The sequence below is a fragment of the Numida meleagris genome, chromosome 13 (assembly GCF_002078875.1).
Source record: "Numida meleagris isolate 19003 breed g44 Domestic line chromosome 13, NumMel1.0, whole genome shotgun sequence".
NCBI classification, from domain to species: Eukaryota; Metazoa; Chordata; class Aves; order Galliformes; family Numididae; genus Numida; species Numida meleagris.
This window is the reverse complement of record NC_034421.1, coordinates 109,727-137,545: the sequence shown is the minus strand read 5'-3', so window position 1 is coordinate 137,545 and position 27,819 is coordinate 109,727. Positions and strand designations below refer to the sequence as shown.

The 27,819-nt window shown below is 37.2% G+C and overlaps 2 protein-coding genes across 7 annotated transcripts in view; one reads left to right on the top strand and one right to left on the bottom strand.

Moving 5' to 3' along the window:
• Positions 1-2,737, bottom strand: part of SNX29 (sorting nexin 29) — a 91,291-nt gene extending 88,554 nt beyond the window's left edge. Inside the window, exons 1-2 of one of the 6 annotated variants that reach the window (XM_021412136.1) lie at positions 2,323-2,737; positions 1,718-1,815 (exon numbers count right to left, since the gene is read on the bottom strand). The gene's annotated coding sequence lies outside the window, so the exon portion shown is untranslated. The remainder of the gene's footprint in view (positions 1-1,717; positions 1,816-2,322) is intronic. The other 5 variants (XM_021412133.1, XM_021412138.1, XM_021412137.1 and 2 more) reach the window with 5 other exon arrangements.
• GSPT1 (G1 to S phase transition 1) lies at positions 2,863-27,819 on the top strand. The gene is made up of 15 exons (XM_021412140.1): positions 2,863-3,157; positions 13,218-13,265; positions 13,643-13,684; positions 14,401-14,628; positions 15,867-15,900; positions 17,400-17,477; positions 19,626-19,806; positions 20,153-20,307; positions 21,530-21,670; positions 22,437-22,530; positions 22,860-22,940; positions 24,407-24,580; positions 25,017-25,106; positions 25,335-25,503; positions 26,054-27,819. Exons 1-15 carry the CDS (start codon positions 2,863-2,865, stop codon positions 26,104-26,106), a joined length of 1,863 nt encoding a protein of 620 aa, XP_021267815.1. The 3' UTR covers positions 26,107-27,819.

Here is a 27,819-nt window from a genome sequence, read left to right as displayed (position 1 = left end):
TGACTGCTGCTATTTTATGGCCTTACCTGCTACTGGTGAGCAGTTAACTGTTTGAAGCTGTTAACTTATGTAAAGTCTTCTAGCAAAAAAAAAATTTTTCTTCTCTTCTTCAGTATATCTGCTGGGGTGTGAAGTGTTTGTTAGAACCTTGGATGAAAGGTTCCAGTAGAGAACTGAATAGTATCCCTATAGAATCTCTCATATCATTTGCATGAGGACCTTCACTTCACTGCTATAAGAATGACTTATCACAGGACAGAAACTAGTGCTGAACTTGTAACTTGAGATACTTGAATATATGACAAAGTCCTGTTCCCCATTCTTAATATACACTACCTCAAGCATTTGTCAGTCTCTTACGAATTGACTCATCTCAGTAACCCATGCGGAAAAAAAAAGTAGATTGTTATCTAGGTTAACAAAGTACGAAGGATGAGTAGAACTGCAGCTGAGGGGTGAACACAGTTTCCCTGCACTCATCTCAGCTTGTGAACCCTGACACAGTCCAAACTCTTCTTTTCTAAGCAGCACTTTGATAATGTAAGTCAGTTATGATGTGATGATAGATACACACATATATAGGTGATTCTCACTGAAAAAAGTTTTTCAGTTTTTATTAAATGAAGAGCTAGTACATTTACTATAAATGTTTTAATGCAGAGATTTAAGCAAGGAAAGATTTTATAATCCTTTAAATGCTTTAAAACCTCAAGAGAATATCACCATTTACATTCCAGTATATATTTTACCAGTAGAATTTTCATGATTCTATTTAGGTTTTGTTTTGCTTATCAGCTGTTCCTGAGCGGAAAAACAAACTGCTAGCTCCCTTAAAAATGTAGCATTTGAGTTTACACAATTCTTATTAGTGACACAGCCTGCAAAACAGGTTTGTACACTCTGAAGGATGTCTGGTGTCTTCTGAAACTCTGTAGACAAATTGCTCATATCCTAGCAAGTACCTATGGAATATGTATCTGACAAGGAAGGAATGAATGTTGGATACCACAAGTAATTATTTTCCTCTGAAATCAGTGGTAATACATACATCCATGCCTCTGACTAAAATGCATTTGTGCCCCTCCTCCCCCAAAAAAGCTAAGGGAGGAGGAGGAGGAGTAGCACAACTTGGTACTTCGGGAGCTGTCATTCAGGAATTCTTCTTAACTCATGCCAAAGCGTTCATAAGAATTGCTGCCTACATGTTCTGTGCACTAGTAATCTTAATTACTCTGAAAATGTAGTACCTGCCTCCAGTTAAGCTTTGTCTGACTTGCAGACTTTATCAAGGCTCAAATAGAATACACAAGCTTGCAATGCAGCACTGTAGTCACTATAAACGTGACCTATTAAACGCTCACAACAGCAGGAAAAGCATACAGTAAGAAGCCACTGTGTCAGCAGAATTCATGTAGCTTGGTTTCCACTGGATTTTTATCTCTTATTCAGCAGAGGTAACCAATAAGCTCTTTTTTTTTGGTACAGATGTTGTTACCACTAGGGAAAAGGATTTTATTTCTATCTCAGCTTCAGTGAAATTACAAATGTAAATCTTGTTCCTTTATCCAGCTGTTTCTTTTCACAAAAACAACTGATGGAACTTAGTTAACTTTCATCTCTTGTGAAATTTGCTAAAGCTGGACAATGCTTTCAAAAGTTAATAAAAGCCTTGCAGCCAGAAAAGAACTAAAATAACATTGTACACTGTATTTCTTACTTCTCTACCTTTCCTTTTAACTGCTTCTTCCAATCTCCTGAGAAAATCATACCGTTCCTGCTTCTCGTCCTGCCCTTGGTAATACTGCATGTTGTTCTCTAAAAAGAAAGAAATAATTAAAAACAAACAAACAAACAGAAACATAGTGTCTTAAAAAAATCCTTTACCAGATACAGTCATGACTCTTCCCTGATTTGCACTCTTCTGAAATGACAGCTGAGAAACTAGCTTGTAGTTTTATTAAACTCTCACCTGTGTTACTACAGTAATATTTAAAATATTCCTAATTACACTCCACATCGAATAATAGAAGCCCTGGCAACGTGTGCCTGAAAACTGCAAATGAGCTCTGCACCAGGGAATAATCAGACTACCTTTCACAGGGTCTTTAGTCCTGGTGATAGCATGCTAGTGGTGCTTGAAGACTTCCACTCAGCAGAGGTGTAGTCTCCAATTGTGAATGACATTATTATTTATTTTAAAGTGAACACGCTCCTCTTCTCTACAACGCAGAGCCCTGCGTGACTGCGGCCCGCACCGTTCCTAACCACCCACCACGCAGTGTAAGGGAAAACAGAGCAACCCCCTACTGCCCACAGCATTACCGAACTCCCTTTCCCAGAGTTCCCCGAAGAAGTCACAAGCACCTCCTGAGAGAACGTTAGCGCCAGGGCTGCTGGGACACGTACGTAGTTCCTCTCCCGCTGAAGCCTTCACGTCAACTACACGTCCCATCTCCCCAGAAACTGGAGGCGGAGACTGCAGAAACGAGAGGCGAGCGCAAAGGCTGCTGGGAAGCGTAGTGTCTGAATACGTAGAAGACGCAGATAACTACATTTCCCATCTCTTCCGGGGAGGTGGGGCTGACGCAATGCGCGATGGGCGTTGTAGTTTCCTCCCCTCTCCTGAGCCGTACTGTGGGATGAGGCCCCGGGCTGCTAAAAACTACTAAAATGGTGGCAGGGGAGGGCAGAAGAAGGGGGTACGGCAACACCAGGAGGCCATACTAAGCTGCGCGTCGGGGTGGTGGAGTACACGCGGAATCGGCGGAGCGAGTGCTGAGTTGGTGCTGCTGCCGGCTTCCCCCTAACCCCAGACGCTGGGAGACGCTTCAGGGCCGCAGAGGCTTGTGGGGCAGCCACAAAATGGAGGCGAACGGGAGCGGCAGCGGGAGTAGCAGCGACTCGGCTCCTGACTGCTGGGATCAGGCGGACATCGAGCCGGGCAGCGGCGCCAGTCCAGGTTCCGCCCCGCCGGCCGCGGAGGCCGAGGCCCAGCAGGAGCTGCTCGGGGCGGCCTTCAGCCGGCAGCTGAACGTCAACGCTAAACCCTTCGTGCCCAACGTCCACGCTGCCGAGTTCGTGCCGTCCTTCCTGAGAGGGGCGCCGGCGCCCGGCCTGCCGCCACCTTCTCCCCCTCCCGGCCTGCCGCCGCCCCACGGTGAGCGGGACGGGGTGGGCGCCGGGAAGGGAGCGATGTGGGGGGCCACGTTGGAAGGGCGCGGCGTCGGCTGCCGGGCCCGGAGCGGGGGAAGAGGGAAGGGCCACGCGGGGCCGGAGCGCGGCGCGGGGCCTCCGGAGTGTGAGGGGTTGGGGCGCTGGGCTAGGCTGCGCTGTCCTGGGAGGTGGCTCGCAGCCCGGCGGGGGTCAGAAGACAGCACTAGGCCCGGAGTATCCCGGGGATGGGAAAGTCTCGTCCGTGAGAGAGCCTCGCGCAGGAGGAGGGCTTGGCAAGGGGCGTCACGCGGCTGGGTCTGGCCGGAGGGGTGGTAGCGCACTGTAGAGGGGCTGCTGGTGGCCTCTCGCCCGTCCCCAAAGTCTGTGGGGCCTTGGAGAGGGTTCCGCAGGGCGCGGTGGTACAGCAGACGGGACTTCGCGGGAGACCGAGCCCTGGTGCAGGTGCTGTGCTCTGTACGTAGTGCCCCATGCCTTGTCCTGCCTGCCTTCAGTGGTGAAGGGTCACCCATGGTGAGAATAAGCCCCACAGCACTCGTTTTTATCAACCTCTAGATAAGTGATTGATGATTTTGGTGGTAATATGTGTGATGTTACTGGGAAAATGGCACTGCTTCTGCCACCAGTGTTTCAGGCGTATTTTAAATGTCTTTCTGAAGATTATATCAAATAGTTAACTTTATTCTAACATGAAGCTGATAAAAGACTAGAAAGGAATGGAGGTTTGTCCATCTGGCCTCTGTCAGTGGAAGGACTTGTAATTTGCCCAGCTATTAATCTTGGAGGGATATGCAGACAGCGTTAATGCTAGGTTTACTTTGCATATGGGAAATTTAAGGAGAGCTTCTTTTCAATTTCCAGCTCCAAACTGAAGGTCCTTCCAGACATCAGACACGCTGGTTAGCTTTGTGGCAACATTTCAGTGTCACACTTGCAGCTAAGGAGTTTGTGACCTGGTTGAGTATGGCAGTTTGACACTTTCCTGTGTTTTTTTTTTTCCTAGAATCTTTCTGCATCCTTCCTGATGCAGTGTGAAATAAACTCATATTTCAGATATTGATCGCAGTAGTTTTATTTCACTGAAACTACTACTTGTTACACTATGTTTGCTATGATTTTGTGTTAATCATGGCCTGTCATTTATTGCATGCTGATTTAGTACATGAGTTAGTCTGGCACTCGCTGGGATCTACACTCAGCTGATGATGATAGCTGAAATCTGTAACTTTCACATATGATCCTTTAAAATTTACATTATGTTAACCCCTTTTCTGTTTTAGAGAAAACATTAGTTTTTTTGCAGCTGTTAAGCCTTCCTGATTTTTATTGGGAAATGTAGCTTATGTCCTACGTGGGCAGGCAATATGAAAGTGTATTAAAATATGCTTTGAAGAAGCCGCTGACAGACTGCTGGATCCTGTTGAGAATAAATGTGTGCGTTAAGTTTCACTGATGTGTAGGGTTCACTGCAAAGGTAGAGCAGGAAGTTAGAGTCTGTTCTAAATGTGTGATGCAGCTTTAAGTAATCTTTAATTCTAGGGTGTTTTTCAGTCAATCTTGCATCTAAGACTTTTTAACTTTGTCATCAGTGCTTTGACTGAAAACTTTTGGAGTTTTGAATATTAGAATAACTTTTTTTTTTTCCCTCCAGCCACTCTGTAAAGCTTTTTTTTTCCCCTAAGACTTGCAGCATTTTCATAGGACTTGAACTACTTTTCCTCATCTATTCATTGTGTTTATTTCTTCATGCTTTAATTTTCTGCACTCTTCTGCTACTTAAAAGGCTTATGGTAAGCTTCTGTCTTGCCAGAGACTAAGGATGACTTTACTGAAAGCTTGTTGGTCATCTGGAGTGATCAGGATAGCTTTTCTTTTCATCTTAGTTGAGGAGTACATTTCATATATAGTGCTGTAATCTACCTGATTTGAATTCAGCTTGCTTCTGTATCCTCTTTGAGGTTTAGAATTTTTATTTTCTATAATTAGACTTGAGTGTCCCTGAAGTTAAGCAGACAAAAATCTGCTGTTCTTCTCTTCTCTCATTAATAAATAAAATCAGTTTTTCTTAACTGGAACACTCTATTTGCTATGTATTTTTTTCAGATTTGACGTACTCAGTTAAAGTAATTGACAGTGTTGTCCTGGCAGGTGTTTGTATAAAGTGACAACTACTACTTTCCTGGCTAGGAGAACTAGGTGGAGCTGGCTCTGGAAGTAAGTCAGAGCAACATATGATTAGACAATGGTGCTGAATAAGTCACTTTTCTGCAATCCAATTTGCTTTTGCTTCTCTAGGCGATTAGGTGTTCCATGGCATACGTTCTCTATTACCTTGTGGGGAAAAAAATACTTTTTACCTGTATGGAGGACTGTAGAAATACTTCTTTGAATTAAGAAGAACCCGTATCTGAACTGTTAAGAAGAATCTAAAAAACTGTTTGTCAGCATTCAGTAACAGTTTTCTCCTTAGAACTTTCTCTTGCTGAGATTTTGAGTCCTGATTCTTTTGTAATTCAAAGGATATTGTAGGTCAAGATAAATGTGCAGTAGTAGCATTGGATATAGAAAAATTTGACAGAACTGATCTCACTTATCTGGCTGTCATATGTCATAGTGTTTCCTTTTATGCACAGTAACTTCGTATTTTTAGTAATTTATCTAAAAATCCTGTTACTTATGTTTAGAGCACTGAAATAACATTCAGAGAAACCATTCAGGGAAGGAGATACTACTTTTCTAAAAATTAGGAAGCTTCTGATACCTACATTGCAAATTATGTTTTGTGTGTGCTTTCTTTTGATAGCAGATTGTGTGCTAAGGAGAAAATCTGACCAGTGCTTACTGCTAATGTAACTCCTGCCTGCAGATATTTACTTCTAAACTGATTCTGAAACTTACTTTTTGATTATAAGCAAAAAGAGTATATTGTTTAAATTTCTGAACCTAAGGAACATATCTTTAAAAATATGTTCCAAATGTTGTATTTGTGAGGACCTGCTTTTATCAAACTGTGTCAAAACTCATTTGCTTAAAATCTTTTTGGAGTTCCATCGGAAATGTGACATAGAGGCTTCCAAATTTTGTTTGCAACAGATAGCACAGAGTGCCTTCCAGTGAGTCATGTCAAGAACATCTTGGATAAATTATGCTTCTAGGAAAGCTTATTTTAAGAAAGCTTTTGCTGGACTAGCGAACTCAACTAAATTAAGCCCAGGTGTGATAGTTAATAAAATGACAGTAGATTGTGTTAATGCCTCTAAACGTTACTGATCACAACTGCACCTTGCAGCTTCACTGTTCTGTGACTTATTCTTACTATACTTTATCAATGCTGTAAATCAATGTAAGATACTATCTCATTTTTATTTGTTTTGTTTCTGTATTAAGGCAGAAGGGCACAGTTGCAACATTTTTTTTCTCACTTGAATTATTAACAGTTTTATTTTCTCATACATGAAATCCAAACAAAATTTATCCAAATGAAACATCTCTGAAAATGCAGCATCAATTTACAATACTGTGATTACATTTTTGCTATAGCACTTGAATGTATATGGGATTTTTGGTAAAATTGATTGCTGCCCCCTTGCATGGGCTTTATTTACTCTGTTTATGTCATTTTTTGGCTCTTCGCTGCTGACTTCCCTTGAACCAGAAGACTGAACAAGAGAATTTCCCAGGGTCCGTTCCAGCCTAAATTGTTCAATGCTTTTAAGTATGCAATGCTTGTGGTAAAGAAAAAGTGTCAATAATAAAACAGTAAGGGGAACAAAAAGGTATGTAATGTAGCAGATGGTGTAGGGAAAGATAACACTGAGCCTTTTGGTAGCGTTAGTGCTGCTGCTTCTTCTAACATGTTGTGTTGACCGCTTCAAGCAGATTTCTGAATGCATTCAGCAATGACTAGTTTAGACAACAAGCACCTACTGTCTTGAGCAGATCTGACACCTGGTTAAAGATTCAATGCCCCTTAGATTAAACCAGAAACAAAGGACCTGCGGTATCTTCTGCTTCAGTTCTGAAGCCTGTAATTTCCAGAGTAGAGTGGAATTACCCCCAAATTGGTGATCTCTTGCTTTGCCCCATTCTGTGTTTTAGGAGGTTCTCCACTGAGAAGGTGGTCAGGCACTGGAACAAGCTCCCCGGGGCAGTGTTCATGGCACCAAGCTGCTATAGTTCAAGAAGCATTTAGACAAAGCTCTCAGACGTAGGGGTTTGACCCTGGGAGGTCCTGTATGGAGCCGGGAACTGGACTAAGAAAGTATTTTTTGTCTAAAACTAATAGTTCACTGTTTGAGGAGCTAGAATTAAACAGATTGCAAGTTTATGTGGCTTACTCATGCCAACATCTAAGTAGCCATATGCTGATAATTTCCTCGCATATAGGGAGTTGGTGACACTAGTCTTCAGAGCTCATAATTGTAAAATTGAACTGTTTATATGAATGAAACTTAGTGCTATCATGTGAATACCGAGACATGGTATAAATTATCAAAGAAAAAAAAGTCATGAGTTACATCACCACTTGACTATTTAGAGCAGTGGTGTTCTTTATCAGCTTCTCTTGATAGCTGACCTGCATAGCCTCTTTTACTGTGGTCAGCATGGAGAAAAGCTGTATGCCTTGGGACTACCTTGCAAGATTACGAGGTATAGTGTACATATGTGGTGCAGTCACGGTGCCACGCTGGTGTTGGTTGTTCACGTGTGAGTTGTCCGCAGGCAGGTAGCCAGCACTGTGTTGTTCCTGCTGGAATAACTGCTCAGGCTCATAGCCTTTGCATGACTCCAGTAAAAGGCAAACTGCTAGGAGCCAGGCTGTGGATTAGATGAACTGTCCTGGAGGCTGCATGCAGTCTGCTGACCATGCCTCTGGCACCCTGAGCTCACTTACTGATTTAACATATTGAAAAGCATCATGTTATCTTAAAACTTGGCTGTTTTATCACAGTGCATAAAGAAATAATTTGGAATAATTTTTGCTTTCTAGTAGTTCAATTTTACTAAATCTTGTGGTTTTTCTCCAGTTTTATGATGCAACACTTACAAGCAAGAGATGCAGGTAGTTGTCTGAGGCTAGGTGATTTTGTTATGAAGGAATAAAACTGACAATGTTTGATCAATAACATATATGACTGTTACAAAAAAGTTTTTATGAAAGTGAAGCTGATAGAATTTCAGTACAAAAGTTAGCTTAGGACAGGTGACTCAATACTGAAATGTGCAACTTGTATGCATAAATCTTAAGACCTGAGTTTAATTTGCTAAAGGGATGTGCAGGGTTTTTGTTATATTCCTACAGGTTTTGAAGTGCATTCATGAAAGAGTAGAAATGTTAAGTAGTTTGAGAGGCTTGATTTTTCTGACTATCTGTCTGAGAAATCAGTGTGTCAGATCAGCACAGATACTTGGCTGTAAGGAAACTTTTTTTTTCCTCCACTGTATTTCTTGAAAATCACCATAAGCTTTCTTAGACTCGGTTGTGAAGAAGCATGCTGGTTTTGTAAAAGATAAGGTGTATGTCCTCACTGGGGAGGGAAAAAAGTGGGTCTTATACTAAGCTAGTATGTAATAAAATCCTATGAATACAAAGCAAGTGGTATTTTTTTAATGAATATTACTAAATCATGTTAAAACTACTAAAACTGCTCTTACATTGGTTCATTTTAAAAGCTAGACAAAACTCTTCTGTTTCCTGCTCAGTCTGGGTCTTACTATATGAAGCAAGTCAGAGAAAAGAAGAAAATAATTTTGGGTGTAAATGAACTTAGTGGACAACTGCCTGAATTACTTACAGTGAACTCCTGAAAAACTTTTCTTTCTGTGTATTTTAAAATATTAGAAATGAAATATTTCATTTAGCTCTAGAACTTGTGCTTAGAATATCTTTTTTTTTTTTATTACCTAAGAATCTCATTCATTCTTATTCTTCTGCTATGTAGGTTTGATTTGGACCTTTAATTTTTATTGTGGTGTAATTTCCTTTTCTTGTTTTTTTTTTTAAGTGGGGAACAAACATCTGTAATGTAATTCATGAAAGTTTTTGTGATTATATGACTATTTTGTAAATATGTACTGAACTCAGGTATTCAAATCACAAGTACAAAAGGTAATGGGATTCATAAGGTGGGTGTATTTCTTCTCTCTAGCCTTCCAGGAATTCCTTGGGAAGGAACTGTTGCGTGTATTGGAGCAACAACAAAATTGCTGTGTAGTCTCAACCTTGTAGATAAGGCTTCTTTCCAACTGAATTTGTCTCTTTGTGGTTTTCTTTTTTCTGTGTTTGCTTTGTTTTTCCACTCTCTACGTTCTGTTCTACAAACCATTTAATTAACCTTGTATTGAAGGTACCAGCCTGGATTCTTAACCCTCCTGCAACAGTGAAGTCTGAGAGCTGAGTTCTGCAATGCATAAAGCAAATTGCAGCTTCTCTTCAAGCCATGATAGCAGATTCTATGAAGGTGTTTGCGTTGCAGCTCAGGTAACTGCTTCTGAGGAGTTACCAGTTACCACTGAATAGTATCTGCTTATGTGGAGATAGTTATTTGCTTATTCTGTGCTTCTGGTAAATGCTCCAGTTCAGATAAAGATGGAGCTGTCCGTACTGCTTAGCACGTAAATTTGCCTACAAGACTGTATTTGAACTGCAGTTAGAATCATAGAATCATCTGTGTTGGAAAAGATCTCCAAAATAAGTCCCGTCATCAACCAGACCTACCACATCTCATCTCTGGACTGCATCGTTTAGTGCCATGTATCCTTCCCGACCAGTTAATTAATCTTCATGCTCTGGCTAATAGGAAGCAGAAATTCTCAATGTTGTTAACTTCCTGGCATAGATAGAGCTTTAAAAAATATTTTCAGAGGTTGAATGATAATTTTATTGTATCTACTTGTGCAACTTTAATTATTGTACAACAAAAATGCTTGCAAGTACACGACTTGATGTAATACATAACAAATACATCAGCTGTAGTAGAATACTGTGTGAAATAGGCAAAGTGAATTCTTGCACAGTTATTTTGGAGGACATCAACTGTATTCTAAAGAGACAAATTATCCTGTTCTAAAAATAGTGCAATTTTTAACTCATTTTTGGGATCATGCATACTGCTTCAGTGAGTAGTGTTAAAAAAAAAAGAAGTTTTACCTTGTTCTGACAGGACTCTGTTACAGTGACTTTTAGTGCATCAGGGAAATGAGCAAGGTTACTTCAGTCCACTGAATTTGTTCAAAAACGTTTTGCTACAGGGACAGTGTGGGGTTTGGTCTTCCTCTCATGTTATAAACCAGCATTGACTCCTAGGTAGTAAGCCTATTTCAGCTAGATCTCAATTATTGTCCGTTCCCTCCCTCCCTGACGATCCAAATATTCCTTAGGCTGTTTCAGAACTTAAAGGTCAAGTGTTTTTCCTTGAATTATTGAGAGTGCTGTTCTGTCCTCTCTGTTGTGGCAACAGCAGTGCTCATTTACCAGCTGATAGATTGCTTTGGAGAGCAGATGCACCCAAAGCTAGTGGGTCTGGGAGTAGTTCAGTTTTTTGGTCAGACCAGCTTCTTCTTTGCCTCAGTAGTTACATGTGCAATAGGGCTGACGTGAAGATGAAGAGCACAGTGTGGCAGCCCAGCTGTTTAAGAAGTTGTAGAACTGCATCCTTCTTTGGGGGGTGATTTGTCTTAAAGCGTACTTCAGGGCATTTGGTCATTTCCACACAGAGCAACTGACAAATCTGACATTTGAAATTCAGATTTTTCTTTTTGAAACTTTTTTGCAGTGTACCAGTGCCTAGAATAACCTGCCTTAACCTGAAATTGTTTAGCAGAAGTAAGAAATTACTGAAGGGTGTTTCTTTTCATCAATTAATGCCTGTTCTTTTTGAAATTATTTAGTCCTATTTTAATTGGTTTCTTTTTAATGAACTCTTTGAGAGCAGTCTGTTTTCCTTTCCTGCTTTGAAGGTGCAGTATATGTTTTATATAAGTCTGAGTCCTCTTGTAAAATGTCTGCCACTTTGTGTATAAAAGTATCCAGAATTTAATCAGTGGCTATGGCAATAAAGATTAGGACTTGTCCCTGGATTCTGTGTGGCATTAGTACTGTATGGCATCCATACACAAACTGTATTGATTTTTCTAGTGTGCTTAGATTATAAAAATTTAACAGATGGATGTGCTTTCAGGAGTGTTAATTCTCAAGAGAATGAACTCGGTTTCCATCCTTTTTAGGTTAACAATTTCCTGTTTCCTTTCTGTTACGTATGAACAAATGTTCCCCCTCTAGTCTGAATGCCTGCTGGATTTCAAACCAGAAAGTAAGAACTGACACTTTTATGGATGCTGCTGACTGATGCTGTAATCCAGAAGAATGAAACTAACTACTTGTAGAGCTTCTCTTTGAGAGCAAGTACACAAACACTGTTGTGTAATGAGTTTTTCACTGTGGAGAAACTTTGGGAGTAAAGTCAGGGGCTTGCTGAAATGACATTGTAATGAAAATAGTTCTGCATGTGCAAAATTAGCCAATGATCTTTTAAAGTATTACAAAGCATAGGCTGTATGTTCATACTTAAATTCTGTGCCACCTGCTTATCGTGCTCAAGTGGGACAATTTGGATCTTTCCCAGTTCTCAAATGGGAATAATAATTCTTGCAAGGAATCTCAAAACAGTCTACTCTTCTGCTTTTACTTTGCAAAATCATTCTTTTAAAGCTTTGATCCTGTGGCGCTGAGACTCTGGCATGCATATCTTATACGATATGACACAGGAGTGAGGGAGCCTTGCTCTGAACGGTTTCTTCTGTGTTGCTGTGCCCTTTCTGCTGCTGCTGATCACTGGGTGTTATGCTCTGACCCACATTCACCCTGCCTGCAAGCTTTGTCATCTGGATCTCTTCCAGCTTTTTCAGCATTGCTCCAGTTTATAGAAGTCTGCAGCAAATGCACAAACAGTGCTATAGCAAAGAGGCTTAGAATCAGGTCCTTTTCTGTGTGTTTTTGTTCATTTAAGGGGATTTTTCTCATTGTAGGTCCCATTATGCATATAGAGCAAGTAATGCCATAAGATCTGCTCTTTTATAGCGGAACTGAAGGACAGCTGATGGGCACAGTTAAATAGAGGGTGTGAATTTGGTATTTGGCATGTGGCTGAAGTAAAAAATAGATGATTCTTTTTTCTTTCAAAGAATTTTGAATTTATACCAGAATAAAACTAAATAGATTAAAGTTTTATAGATAATTATAGAATACCTCTTGATGGTGTGGAATGATGTCCCAAAACATCAGGTGGTAATGTTGTTAATTGGAGCATATCACTCTTAGTAGGTTTAATAGTTAGCTGCACCTCAGCATATGGTTTAGTGGCATGATTGAGTGCATGAGAAAGTTGAATGATCTATCGAGAAAACACACTTATGACTTTGATACATACAACTGGTGAGAAGTCCTTCCAGGTAATGTGACTATACTAGAGTATTTAAGGAGACTGGCAAACTTAGTAGGCATATGAACGTATCATCAAGTGACTTTACAGAAGACCTTAATAATTTATTCTCCATAGCTTGTTTCAATCTTATACACAATGCTTATGTGAAATTTAGTAGGCAAAACATTATTGTCAGTATGCCTATAAGGTGAAGCTGGCAGAACATTTCCCTGCACTGTGACACTGCTAACGCATTGTTTCGCTGGGTATAGTCAAACTGGTTTTCATGTTTCTAAACGCTAGTTAGATACTAACAGTTAAACCAGCAAGTGTGCCCGAAAAGGATGGATGAGGTGTAATACTGTGAATAGAAAAATTGCTTCCTTTAAAATCAAGTTTTATTTTAGAGTGTCTTTGAGGGATAAGGTACTATTTTCTGAACTGGTGTATTATTTTTACAACTTAGAAGAAGCGCTCTTTGGAAGCTTTTGTGCCTGAAGACTATATTTAGTGCTGCTGGGTGGCGGGGGTCTTTAAATACACTTCTTGAAATAATGGTCTTTTATATGTAAGTGTGGAAACTGGTTACAACAGTGTACTTCAATAAACTTTTTTTCTATGCAGGTTTACCTGTAGATACTTCTCCAGAGGAGCAAACGGCCTCTTGTGAAGGTAATTTTCATGTTCTGACAACACATAGTGCAGCTCCATTAAATACAACTTAACGTAAATATTACACAAAATCTCATTTTTGGAAACATGTATAATCTTTTTCTAAAACTCATTCTCTTTGTCATCATCCTGCTGTTATCAGTGATTATTTACAGTGTTAGAGCAGGCTGTGCAAGGCACATAAGGACCAACTGATTTGTTGGAGGCCATAAAGGTTGCATGAAGCAGAATTTTTAAAACAGAATAGGGGTGTGTTAAATAGCATAGGGAAGTGCCCAAGCATCTGAACTACACATTTATTAGTTTACTCTATTATTCTATGCTCTTGATATTGTTGTGGTAAATATATATACTTAATGATTCCTTTTTTCCCCTAGGTTCAAATGCTGCTGTTAACATGGAAATTTCAGAATCTGTTGGTAAGATGAAAGTTGTTCCATTTCACTATAAAAGGCTTATAAAATAACAATTGTTTTTTGATGAATCATTGCAAACAAAACTGAAGAGTACTTTATTGAGCCTTTGTGTCTTGGTCCTTACTAATTTTCATCAAGTCTTTATGCTCAGATTAGCAAAGAGATAACTGACCACTGGTATTCATTGACAGATGCAGTTGGATTACACTGAAAAAGCAGCAGCATTTTATGCGAAAGTAATTTTGTATTACAAAATAGTCTTACTAACATATGAAATGGCAATTAATGAAAAATGTTAGTAATGTGAATAATCAGAACATGAAAATAGTATATTTCTCCTTGTATTTGTACGACTTTAGAGAAAACTTAAACTGTTATCCCTCCCTCTTTCTTTCTAAGCATATCTATCTATAGATCCAGACCAGCATGAATGTGTTGATTTTCAGATAATTTTTCCTCATAAAATTTTTGCTTTGTTAAAACAAAAATCTCTTAATCCTTGTGATACAGTTTTCTGATGTCAGCATACAAGATTGTTCAAAAGCTCCTAGTAATAACTATTTCAGAAATTAGCATCTGCCTTTTCAACATAAAAAAGAAGTTAACAGACTTGATAATTGATATCTTCTGATTGCATCTTGAGGATAGGGACTGTTCTCAGTAGTCATTCCTTTTAGTTTCTTGATCTGGTTGAGTATATCTATTTGGTTAATTTTTAGTGGAAAATGGAGAGACAGAAATGTCCCCGGAAGAGTCATGGGAACACAAAGAAGAAACAAGTGAAGCAGAACTAGGAAGTGGTCCGGTAGTGGATGCAGGACCTTCGGAAGAAAGTACTCAGGAAATGATGGAAGAGGAGGAGGAAATACCGAAACCGAAATCTGTGGTAGCACCACCAGGTGCTCCTAAAAAAGAGCATGTAAATGTAGTGTTCATTGGGCACGTTGGTAAGTTGTAAGGATGGAAAGTAATGAGGTCTTTGTGTTGTGTATTATCTGGAAAGATTAGAAATTAATCCTGCTTTTTCTTGGGATGCAAGTATTCATCATTCCTTGAGGTTGGTGACTCACTGGAACAGGTTGCCCGAGGAGGTTGTGGATGCCCTGTCCCTGGAGGCATTCAAGACCAGGCTGGACGTGGCTCTGGGCAGCCTGGTCTAGTGGTTAGCAACCCTGCACTCAGCAGGGGGGTTGAAACAAGATGATCTTAGAGGTCCTTTTCAACCCAGGCCGTTCTATGATGATTCTATGATGAGGTTAATAGGAGCATTCATCCTAATGAAGATGTTTTGGAGAAAAATAATTTAAAGCACGTCTTTCAGGGGTAGAGTGACAAGGATGGGCTGCCTGTGTTCTCTTGGACACAATGGCGTCTGTGTTAATGATTTACTTGCTCTTCTCAGTGCCAAAGTTACAGATCTGTGATAGTGATCCAAAGGACAGAATCAGAAAACAATGCTTCTTTTCTGTTTGTTATAAATGTTTTCAGGAGGTTCTTACTGTTAATAATTGTTAATAAATTTAGAAATTATTGTTCAGAAGATTAAAAATTATATAACTGTAAACAATAGATCAAGTTAATACAAGCCTAAAACTTGTAGCATAACATCCCAATTAAATAGTTTCAACAAGCTCCCAAAAAATCTTGTGATATCAAAAGTGCACAAGGACTATTGAATCATAGGTTCTATATTTTAACATGTATAATCTCTTAACACTTTAAGACAGTTGACTGTTGTAACTTAGTCCTCAGGTAAATTCAGAACAGTCGCACAAAATAGAGGCAGTGGGCAGAGGTACATATCTATATTAAAAAGCAGTCTTTAGAAGTTAGTAAAAGGAAGACAGCAAAGAAAGTGGTTTTGCAAGAGCTTCATGCACTTGATTAACCCATACTTTTGCTGGATCCCAGCTTGTTGAGTTTTCTTTGGTTACAGGTGATGCTATGTTGATGTCTATTGAAGCATTATTTTTTTAAAATTTAATGTAAATGAATTAACAACTAACTCATGGAAAAGAGGAAAACTGAGAGATACTTCAAAAAACCAGCTGGATTAAATCTAGGAATTGTATGTTTGGGAGCAAATTAGATGACTTTGTTCATAATTACTTTCTTTCCCTAGAATTTTATTTTAAATTGTGAATGACTTAACATTTTTATGTTGTTTTTTTTTGTTTTGTTTAAGATGCTGGCAAGTCTACTATTGGAGGACAAATAATGTAAGGAAACTCAAATGAAATTTTCAGATTTGCTGTTCTGTTTTGTGAATTAAAATGCATTAAGTAAAATAAGTAACATTTTCTTTCTGAATTTAATCATCAGACTGATATTTTAATGATAAAATATCACAGTTTGTTTATTGTCTTCGAAGGCTTTTTAATTTCAGCGGATCTAATCTTAGGAGTTTCAGTTCATGGAAACAACTGCAAAAGCATGCATTACTAAATGGGGAAAAAGGAAGACATTCAATTGCTTTTTTAAGAACATGACAGTTTTTCATTATGCTTCTTAAATTATTTGTGCTTGTTAAACTTTGTCCTTTTCGTGAGAATTTAAAAAAAAAAAGTGCTTATTCCCTGGTGTTAACATTGGCAGGCTTAATTTGATTTAATTTGATTTTAATCACATTTAATTGGATTTAAAATGTAAAATTAAAATGGTAATTTTAAAAGTCTGTTTTAGAAATAGTACCTAGAAAATGCAGTACTCTTATGAGATATAAGTAAATAAATGCAGCTCAATCTTATGGTTTATCAAAAACAAGAAATGGAATGTAGTACATGAAGAAATAAATGCTATCCTGCTTATGCAGAGTACTCCTAGGATTTTAAAATAATATTCTCAGCAAAAGTGGGAGGTCTTTGTCTTGACATTTTCATCTTATTTTGTTTTGATGAAATTGGAATGTTGGAACTGTCACGCTGCATTTAACCTTGTAGTTCATACAAGAACAAATTAGCATTTTGTTATCTGATTATCTGTTCTCTGTGTACAAGGAAATTTCTGTTATTAACACTCCTACCAATCCATTAGGATCCTGAACAGTTGGTTGGGTTTTGTTGGTTGTTTTTTTTTTTTTTGTAGGAATTTTTCCTGTGGTCTTTCATTTTTTGCAGAATATCACTGTTGTAGGGGGCTGGCAAGGAAGAGAGTGCACACCAACGTTGTCATTAACACTCTATTTACTGTTGTTGATTTTTCCATGTAAACTAAGCAGATTACTGTTATTAGAAGATAAGTTGGAAATATGCAGGTGAAAAACCTGAATGTTGTGATGTTTTAAAACTGTATGCTCCTCATCAACTTGTTTTGGTAATTGAAAGATCTCTGTTAAAATAATAGATTACTTGCTGTATGTAGAAAGAACGAGACAAAAAATATTTTCCTTTAAAATGAAACATCTCTAAAATGTATTCTTTTTCTTAGTTTCTCCTATCTCCAATATGTAAATAACAGATGTAGTTCATTTTCAAATCTAGTAACTGCAGAACATTTTACAAGTAGGCTTTACAAGTAGGGATACTCAACTGCTATAAAACAGTGATGGTATACTTCCTACAAATAATTGTGTGGCCTCTTGTGGAGGAAAAAATCCACTGCTATTCACATCAGATTATTTTCAAGAATTGGAACAATCTGTAGGAATAGTATAACTATTTAACTATTTGGAACTACATTCCTGTTTATGTAAAATTGCTTTTCTTCCCCCCCTTCTTAGGTATTTGACAGGCATGGTTGATAAAAGAACACTTGAAAAATATGAAAGAGAAGCTAAAGAAAAAAACAGAGAAACATGGTATGAAACTTTATTGAAGATACTAGCGTGGTTTTTTCTTTGCGCTGTGATGAAAATGAGAAACAGTTTTTTTTCCGTCTCTGTCCTCATAGGACTTGCTTCTTGCTGGAAGGGGTTTGGATCAGGAGGGGAGGAACCGCTTGTTTTCCTTCGTTACTACTTTATCCAGGGCTATATTGAACAGTGCAATTCACATTAAAAGAGGTTTTGCTGCTTTTTTCCCCCCTTTTTCTTATTCTTTTTATTTTTTTTTAATCTTGGAACATCGCCTCGTTCTCTGGTAAAAGGAATACATGGCAAACACTTTTCTTAAGCACCTCTTAGGATTATTCAAGATATGTGTCTTTCACCTGTAAACAACAGAGATCCAGAAGACGGAGATCAAAGCTGTCAGTGTAGGAAACACGAGGAGAGAGCAAGTGGATAGTTTTGGCATTAATGTTTGTTTGTATGAAAACAGAGAGCACATGGGGTCTAGAGTTCTTAAGTTTCCATGAGGAAGAGGATGCTGTCATGTGTAGATTTTGGGGTCTTGTTTGTGGTGTGTTTTTCTTCATCTGTTTATTGTACACACACACAGTACACATGACAGCCTGCATTCTCTGTCAAACAGCTCCTGGAAAGTTGATTTTCCATATGGAAGCTTTTCATTTTTGGTTTTCATAGGGGAAACAAGGGAGTTGGAACAGCAGCAGCCATAAACTTCCTTAGCAAGAGAGCAGCAATGGAACACTCTAGGAGCGGGCATTGACCTGAATTAACTGTATTATATGTGAGAGAGAGAGGAGTAGAAAGGGTGACATGCATTATTTTTATTAGGCAAGCATAATTTCCCCTGTCGGAAGTTGGCCATGATACTGAGTATTTAGGAACATTCCTAAAATATAATGGGCAACTTAGACACAGATTGTCTCTTTTTTTTTTTAGTTGCAAGAAGTGCCTCCTTGACCGCTATTTTTATTCTTTAAAATACATCCTGATATACAACAGAAAATACTGCACATCTGTCATTATCAAAGATCTTGCTTTGTATGTTGAGAGTCTTGAAATCTGAACAATTTTAATTTTATGATTTTAAGAGTTCTATACCTTAGTGCAGTTCAAATTTCTGAGACGTATTTCCTTTCTTAAAAACAAAAGTGCATAAGAAGCTTCTTTTTACAGCTACCATGCATTAGTTTCCTGTTTGACTTCTGTAAGCTGAGAAAAACTTGACCTGTGGCTTGGCTGAAATCTTCCAGAAACATAGGCAGTGGTTTACAACAACATGGTTACAATGCATAAGATCATGTGTACTGTTACAAGCCAAAAGCTGTCTAGCTCACTATTTAGACTACAGTGAGTAACAAATATCTTCTACCTAGGGGAGAGTGTGACTGTATAACTGTAATTCCCAATATTTAGTGCATCCTCTGACTCCAGAATCTCTTGAGCTGGACGTGATGTCTTTGAGTTAGATAGTCCCTGATGTTCCATCCCTCGATGACTGCTCAGCTGAATTAGCATTGTCTCTTCAGAAATTATCCAGACAATACAAAAGTCAAACTAAAGATCTTTAAAAGCTGCAGTTAATGCTTGAAAATAATGGTGTTTATAAGCCAGTTCAATTATTACTGCTTATTGAGTATTACTTTGATTCTCTCTTTTCTGTTCATCAATTTTCACAAAACCTGAAAGAAATATTTTTTGAAAGTTTATTCTTCAGTTCGTCTGTCTAACCTTAAGTCCAATATCTGTTTCTGCCAACTTCTGTTTAAGTTTGAGGCAAAAAAAAAAAAAAAACTTGCATATCAGAACGGTTATTTATGTTCAAAAAGGGGAATTGTTTTGTGTTCAGTCCAGACGTGTTTTTCAAACTTAAGCAAAGCTCAGTGCTGTATTATTTGAGGTGAGGTCATGCCTGGAGACCTTAAGAATTGAAAACTGTCGTTCAGAGTTGCACAGGTTTACGTGCAGGACAGCTAGCACTGGGCAGTAAAATTCAAATAACATTCAACAAAAGTCACTATTGGTGTTGAAAGTGCTTCAGTTTGGTAGTGTTTCTATGATTAAGAATTGTTGAGGAAAAAGATTTTATGATAACTAAATGTTCACACTTAAATTTAGTAAAAACGAATATAAAAACAATATTTCTATTGTTTTTTGTAGGTACCTTTCATGGGCCTTAGACACAAACCAAGAAGAACGCGACAAAGGTAAAACAGTAGAAGTAGGTCGTGCCTATTTTGAAACTGAGAAGAAACACTTCACTATTCTAGATGCTCCTGGGCATAAGAGCTTTGTTCCTAATATGATTGGCGGGGCTTCTCAAGCTGATCTTGCAGTGCTGGTAAGGACAAATTAGATTCTTCTGTTTTGGATGTATTGTGGAATTAAGCTTTTGACATTTTTTGTTTACTCATTTGGTTGGCTAAAGTAGCCAAAACCTAAAAATCTTAATTGTCTTTTGGAGTAACTGAAGAGCTTTTTAAAATGGTTCACAATTTTATATGTGGTTTTTTATATACATTAGTGCAGAAACTAATGGACAATATTAAGGTTATACCAGTATATTTTCCAAGCTTTCATCAATTTTGACTACCCAAAGTTATTTTGGATTAAGGTAATATTATCCATTGTGTTTTCCTACTGAGTGAATTGTAGAACTTCTTATTAAAATATGTACTCTTAATTAGGTTATTTCTGCAAGAAAAGGAGAGTTTGAAACTGGATTTGAAAAAGGTGGACAAACAAGAGAACATGCCATGTTAGCAAAAACAGCAGGTGTAAAACATCTAATAGTTCTTATTAATAAAATGGATGATCCAACTGTAAACTGGAGTAATGAAAGGTGAGTTCAACATAAAAAAAAAATCATCAAAAGATATCAAAATAAACTAATTTGTAGCTTAAGTAATTTTGTATCCTATTTTTTCTGGAGACTTTGAAACTTTATACTGAACCTGAAAATAAATTATTTTGCTTTCTGTAGTTTTATTTGCCAGTTCTTGATTGCTTGGCCATGTGTCTATTAAGCTCCTAGCTTAGGTTCGTCGGGAACAGCATTATCCTGTTCACCTTCTATTCATCTACCCTGTAGTCTTTGGAGTTTTTTTTATAACCTAATCTGAATAATCAAGTAATATATTAAGTGATTCATGACTGCAGTCTGAAAAGGAGGGAGGAAGGGAGTCTTGCAGTGATACAAGCCAGGTAAATATAACTAGAAAGTTGATACTTAAATTACTATGGTAATAAGGATTGAGTTCTTTTCTGTCTTAATGCTCAAATGTTATTAAAGAGCTTTAATTTTCCTGAGTGTCAGAACATAGGCCTTTTTAAGGCTTCTGTCGTGCTTCTTTAAGCTGGTTGCTAAAAAGCAAAATTTAGTCCTTCCCTAGAGATATTTGTTTAGTTACAGGTTACGGTTTTTCCTGCAATAAGAAGAGCTGTCAGAGAACTTGTCATGCTGTCAAGAATTGTGAAAGTTTTTGAGGAAAGCTACGAGGGGTTATGCAACCTAACAACATCAGCTTGGCATACTAAATGAATAAGGCATGGCTAATTGTTCTGTCTTGGTCATGCCCCAACCTTCCCTGAATTCTTGACATAATTGAATTCAGCAGAAACCGAAGGGAACAAGTGTAATAGAGAGAAATAGCATTGTCTTGTGAAATGATATAGAATATGGGAAGAAACAAAGCCATCAGTAGGGTGAAAGCCTGCAGAATGACCTCAGTAGCTGTCTACTTCGTCTGTCCTGGTATCTTGGCCTGTACCTCTTGCTTAAAAGCATATGTAGCATATGTTGCTGTTTATTCAGTCCAATAAGTGGTCAATGGGAGAAAACTAATTATGTTTTATGGAGCAGAGGAATGAGGGAAGTAGTAGTACTAGGTTGTACTGAAAGATTGGGGAGAAAATGCAATTAGGTCACTAAGCCTTATTAGTTTTGCTACTTGGAAAATAACTGCTGAAAATTTAAATAAGTCTGATTTTGTTGTTGTGTTTAAGCATGGTATTATGTCATGTTGGAAAAATTCAAATGTATCTTGATCTACTCATTTCAACAGATACGAGGAATGTAAAGAGAAACTGGTGCCATTTTTGAAGAAAGTTGGCTTTAATCCCAAAAAAGATATTCATTTCATGCCCTGCTCAGGACTGACTGGAGCAAACCTTAAAGAACAGTCCGAATTCTGTCCTTGGTATATGTATGTATCTTAAATTCAATGGCTTGCATATTAGTTACATTTCAATAAAAGTAAATGCTACAATGAAAGTTGGAAGTATAGCTTGGCATATTACAGCTGTATTCAAGAATTACTGGCTGAAGTACTTGAGGAAATAGGATCATGGCAGCAAGAACACAGAGCCCATGTAATTAACTGAATATAAAAGCCATAGAAGGTTGAAGTTGGCAGATTCTGTAAAAGTATTAGTATTTAATAAATTCTGGCTTTGTGGAATTAAGTGCCTTACTACCATTTCAGTATATCAGTGATGCTGCATTGATTGCGTTGCTAGCATGAGTAATTGTTTTGATGTGAATAGTTTGCTTGAAACTGTATTATAATTAGTGACAAGCCACGTCTTCTACCGGATGTCATGTTTTCCAGTATTGCTCATTGCAGTTAAAACATATTAACAAAAATCATATTTGGAACTAGCTTATGGTTTTGAATATTCAAAACATAGTAAGTGTATCTAGCAAGATTGTCAAGGGGCATAATGAGTATGTGTAAAACATGCCTAGGATGTGATGTAACTACATGCACTTCCTAGGTGTTAACGTGTTAGTTTGGGTAATGTGAACACTAACAATGGGATGTTATGATGAATACAGCTATCTAGTAGAGGTCACAGTGATTAATGATAACAGAATGAAAATATTTCCCTTTGTGAAACTGCATTTATTCACTCTATTTTTTTAAATAGATGCGTGCTCATATAAGTAAAACTAATGCCTTCTGCTTTTAGTGGATTACCATTTATTCCGTATCTGGATAATTTGCCAAACTTCAACCGTTCAGCCGATGGACCAATCAGGCTGCCGATTGTGGATAAATATAAGGTACAAATTAAAACGATAGTATTGAAAAGATAAGTGGTATATTTTCAGAAAGCAGTAAATTGACTATTTATTGTATTTCTAGAGGGTATTGTTTTTGTCTTTGATACATTTCAGTTTCCAACTGTGGAATAATGATAGAGAGGGGAATAAATCACTGACATTAAGACTCTTAATCTGTAATGTTTCATGAGAACAGTTCACAAAACATCAAGTATTGCTGTGCTTCATAACTTCATAGGGTTAAGTAATTATACTTTTCTAAGTATGGTAAAGCAGACTCTTGAGAAAAAATGTCTTTAATTTTTATGTAATAATTTTTTTTCATGAAGGATATGGGCACTGTGGTCCTTGGAAAGCTGGAATCAGGATCAATTTGCAAAGGACAACAGCTTGTGATGATGCCAAACAAGGTATGGTAAAGTTCAGATATTTAGAAAATGTTTCTACTCTGAAAACAGCTTGATTCTTAAAGATGCTTAGTACTTTTAAATCAGAACATTTTCTATTCAGTTGAGAAGAACTAAGCACTTAAATCACAACTAACATTCCTAGGTGTATATATACGTACATGTATATGCGTGTTGTTTATTTCCTTTGCAGTCAGAGCTCACGTTATATCTTTTTCATAAACTAAATCACTGCGCTACAAACCAACGTAGTTTATTTGAACTGTTTTATTTTGCGTTTGTTAGAGGGCCCACAAAAGACCTACAGATGGCTCTAGTTTGTTACCATTGTGTTGCCCTGAAGAGAATATAAAAATGAAGAATGTGAAAATATAATTTGGGAGATAAAGACAAGTATAGTGTACTCAGCTAATGGTTGTGTTTGTTTTCCCTGGTTTCTTACAAAAAGAAACCCTGGAAATTCTGCTTTTAACTCTTTGCCATCTTGACTTAACCTGACGCTTCTTTCAGTTCTGTTCACTGAGGCAGTTTGCTAGAAAATGTCTTGATATTCAAATGTACAATACGTTTATAGCTAACTGAAAGCTGGTATTTCTTCATCAAAATATGTCAGCTTCCGTATCACTTCTCTGAAAAGCTGCTTGAACTTAAAACTAATTTTAGACAACTTGAGATTATGCTTTTCAATTTTTAAGATCACTTAAGAGACAATGGCTTTTATAAAACTACTGCTTGTTATTTTGGGGTTGAGTAGGAGAAAATAAGAAACTATAAGTGCACTTAACCAAACTATTACAGAATTTTTATTCAGCAAATATCCAGTGTTTTAAATGACATTCTTCTTCTATTAATTGCTTTGGCAGTTAATGAGGATTTAACCAAAGCTTCAGGAACGTTTTCTGAAAAAACTCCTATATTTATTTTATGTTGGCTAGTAACACATAAAGATACAAAATCAGAAGAGACATTACAGCGTATAGACAGATCAAGAAAATATGTTTTGATTTCTTCTTAGAGTGTTCATGCATCTATCTTGTTTTTATCATCTTCTCCAAAAGATCTTGTAGAATTCTGAGTTAGAAGGATTTCATGGATCACGTTAATATTTGGAATGTAATGACTGTACACCAATGTAGATTGCATTCTCCTTAGTTGATAGTATGCATCTATTGTCCCTCTCATCTCTTAGTAAATTTTAAACTAATTTCACACTGAGACATAGTGGATATTTCTTGAAATTGCTTTCTTTCTATTGAACGTATACTATATAATTCTATGAATTAAAATATTTTTGAATAAATACGCTGCATTTTATTCTAGTAACTCATCACTCAAATGTTTTCAGAAGCTTACAGAACTGAATATAATGGATTTAAACGATAATGGCTTTATTTATTGAAATCCTATATTAAAGTGATTTTGTACCAGACTAAAATATTCATAATAGAAAACTGCATTTTTGCCTAAAGCACAACGTGGAAGTTCTTGGAATCCTTTCTGATGATGTAGAAACTGATTCAGTAGCCCCAGGTGAAAATCTAAAGATCAGACTGAAGGGAATTGAAGAGGAAGAGATACTGCCAGGATTTATTCTCTGTGATTCCAACAACCTGTGTCATTCCGGACGCACGTTTGATGCCCAGGTAGAATAATTAACATTTGATTGCCATGTAAGTGGGTAAACAGCATCAAAATATTTTGCCTGTTTCACCAAACCTAATTTTTAGCAGTTTTAAGTTTCAGTTGAGACTTCTCATTCATCATATCTCTAAACTGACAATAACATACATACCTATTCTGACATCATCAGTCTGAATTTTAAAAATGTCACTTGTTTTGAATGTAACTTCTCAGTTAAGTTTTATACACCTGTGATCAAGAAAGCAAGATCTTGTCAAAACAATTCTTCAGTTTTATACTTTCATATTAGAAACAACTTAGTCATCTCTAAATCTTTATTTAGCAAAGATGTTATGCTTGTGTATTGAATAGCGTTTTAATATAGTTCTTTCTTTAGTTGTTCTCTGCTCTCTTATAACGAGTTGAAGAAAACGAGAAATGAACCTTTTTTCCTTACAGATAGTGATAATTGAGCACAAATCCATTATCTGCCCGGGTTACAATGCTGTGCTGCACATCCACACCTGTATTGAAGAAGTTGAGATAACAGTAAGTTGTGATATGAATCTAGTTGACGTACTTGTTGGGATGAAGAGTTCTCTAGAGTGACTAATAAAACAATGTCCCCAAAACGGCTGTAGTTGTTAGCATAGATGTTCTGAAAAGTGTGGTCAGTAATTGTTCATTATTTTATGCAGTAAGTCTTAAAAGAAATAAAATTACCACTGCTTTTGCATTCACAGCTATCAATAATAAATGCTATTTCTTCCTTTACAGGCCTTAATCTGCTTGGTGGACAAAAAAACGGGAGAAAAAAGCAAGACACGGCCCCGCTTTGTGAAACAAGATCAAGTATGCATTGCCCGTTTAAGGACAGCCGGAACTATCTGCCTCGAGACATTCAAAGATTTCCCTCAGATGGGTCGCTTTACCTTAAGAGATGAGGGTAAGAGTTCTGCAAAAATACGGTTATTTCAAATAGATTGCGCATGACATTAGAATGCTGACATCTTGTTGAAATTACTGTATCTGTGTAACAGTAGAAGGTAAATAAAAATAAATTGTTGGTGGTCAATGTTCTTGCCAGAATTGAGCAGTATGTTTTATGTTAGAGGAATAACATACAGAAAGGTGAGAGATAGAAAAGATACAAGTGTTATCTTCGAAAGCAGTAAGCAGATCTGGCAGAAGGATTCAGCTTTGCGTTCTACTATAACTGAACACAGAGCACGCTTTCCATAATCTATAATGTATTCTCTAATGTGAAAATAGCAGTTTTACTATTTCTAAGATTTTATTTATTTATTTATTCTAAGATTTTATTGTACTTTTTAAATACACTGGTACTTTATTGTACAATACGGCAATTTTTTATCTGTATTATTTCTAGTACACTGGACAGCCTGTATTTCCAGGGAAAGCTTTTGTGTTCTTAAGAGATCTATGCATTTTTTCCCACAATGTATGTAACTGTAGTGTTTGTCTCCTTGGTTTAGGTAAGACCATTGCAATTGGAAAAGTTCTGAAACTGGTTCCAGAGAAGGACTAAGCATTCTTCTCAATGACCCCCGCATAATACTGTGAGGAAAATCGACTCTGCAGAAGCCTACTTCACACCGCCTTCTTATTTTCTGCCCATTGATAAACTTCTCCCCATATTTTGCAAAGGCAAATTTCACAGCAAAGGTCCACATTATGTCAGCTTTCTCATATTGAGAGCTCTGCTATGCCACTGAATTTTCCCCCCAATTTTTTTCTCCCAAATTCTGTTTCCTTGGAAAGATTCGGCAATAGCTTTGTAGTCATGTGGACATAATTGCCTATAATTATAAAATTCTAACTGATTTTTAATGTTTAATTTCCCCTGACGTATAAAGACCTTCTTTTTTTTTTTCCAGGCAGATAATTCAGAGTGTGCGAGTGTGTGTGCACATGTTACAAAGATGACTACCATGTTAATAAAAACTATTCAATTTGAAATCTTTTTCGGTATTTGAATTGCTTTTGAATAATGTTTTTTATCCAGATGTAACACAGTTGCATTAGCTTTTTAACTGTCCAGTAACCTAGATTCTTGGTTACTTGGATTTTTCTAAACTTCTCAGCCTCCCCACACGCACAGTTTTAAATGAGGCAATTAGACACTCAACCGAGTTTGTAATTAAAGAATTAGTTCTGCCCCTCTCCTTTGCTCAGTGCATCCTTAAAATTAAAAACATTTATGCTAACGTGGCACCTTCATTAGTTTTACATTTATTAATATTTTCAGCAAACTTAGGTTGACTTAACATCACTATTAGACACAGTCAATTTTGCAGACTAGAACTACATATTGTCTTTATAAAAATTCAGCATTTTAAAATTCTTAACTGCAGAATGTTCCAACAACTGGTAAATCAGTGAAATTGCAAAAATAAAAATTGGTGGCAATAGTGCCTACTGATATTTGTAAGAGCTGCATTTTGTGAGAGAACTGGGCCAATTAAAATGTGCCAGTTACGTAAGTTACTCAGTTTGTCCTGTCTTTAATTTACAGGGCTGGATAATCCTTGCTGTTCTTAAGTTCTGATGGAGAAAGACTATTTAAATCCCCAAGAGTTCGCACATACTGAAATATGGGAGGGTCAGAATCAAGCATAGTCTGTACATTTTTGCATATCAGAAAGCAATGTAAGCTTATGAGGCCTAGTGATTTTTTTTTTCTCGAGAAATTAAAAGTGAAACTGGTTCAACATAAACCTTACCCTCAGTACAACTTGAAGGAGCTGCAGAATTGAACCCTATATAGCTGCACTTTTGAAGTGGACTGTCTACAATTGCTATCCTGATTCTAACGATCAGGATGAAGGCTAACTGATTTTCTATTTTTTAATTTTCCAGAGTATTAGTAGGAGGTAGTAAAAGGTATATTCAGAGCTTCTTCAGAATGCCTTGAACACTTTCAGTTGTATAACTATGGCGAGTCCACCTCTTCTCCCAAAAGTTCACAGTCAAGTGACCGTATCTGAATTTACAGAACTCAAAACTGAAACAGATTTACCCTTTTTGGGTTTTTTGGTTTGGGGTTGTTTTTTTTTTTTTGAGATTTTTTTGATTGTTTTTTTTGTTTTGTTTTGTTTCTTTGTAACTGTGGAACTCCCATTCATTTCATTTACAGCTACATTGTATGGACAGACGAAGTTGTTGTCCTTCAGTTTCATATGAGTACACTTGTAGCTACCGTAATGCATGGAATTGAAATAAATTTTATTATGTCTGCAAA

Bases quoted from the DNA above. Each gene is read 5' to 3' on its own strand.
- GSPT1 (XM_021412140.1), top strand. From the start codon at position 2,863: ATGGAGGCGAACGGGAGCGGCAGCGGGAGTAGCAGCGACTCGGCTCCT. The intron at 13,266-13,642 runs GTAATTTTCATG...TTTTTCCCCTAG, and splicing joins GCAAACGGCCTCTTGTGAAG to GTTCAAATGCTGCTGTTAAC. The intron at 13,685-14,400 runs GTAAGATGAAAG...GTTAATTTTTAG, and splicing joins GGAAATTTCAGAATCTGTTG to TGGAAAATGGAGAGACAGAA.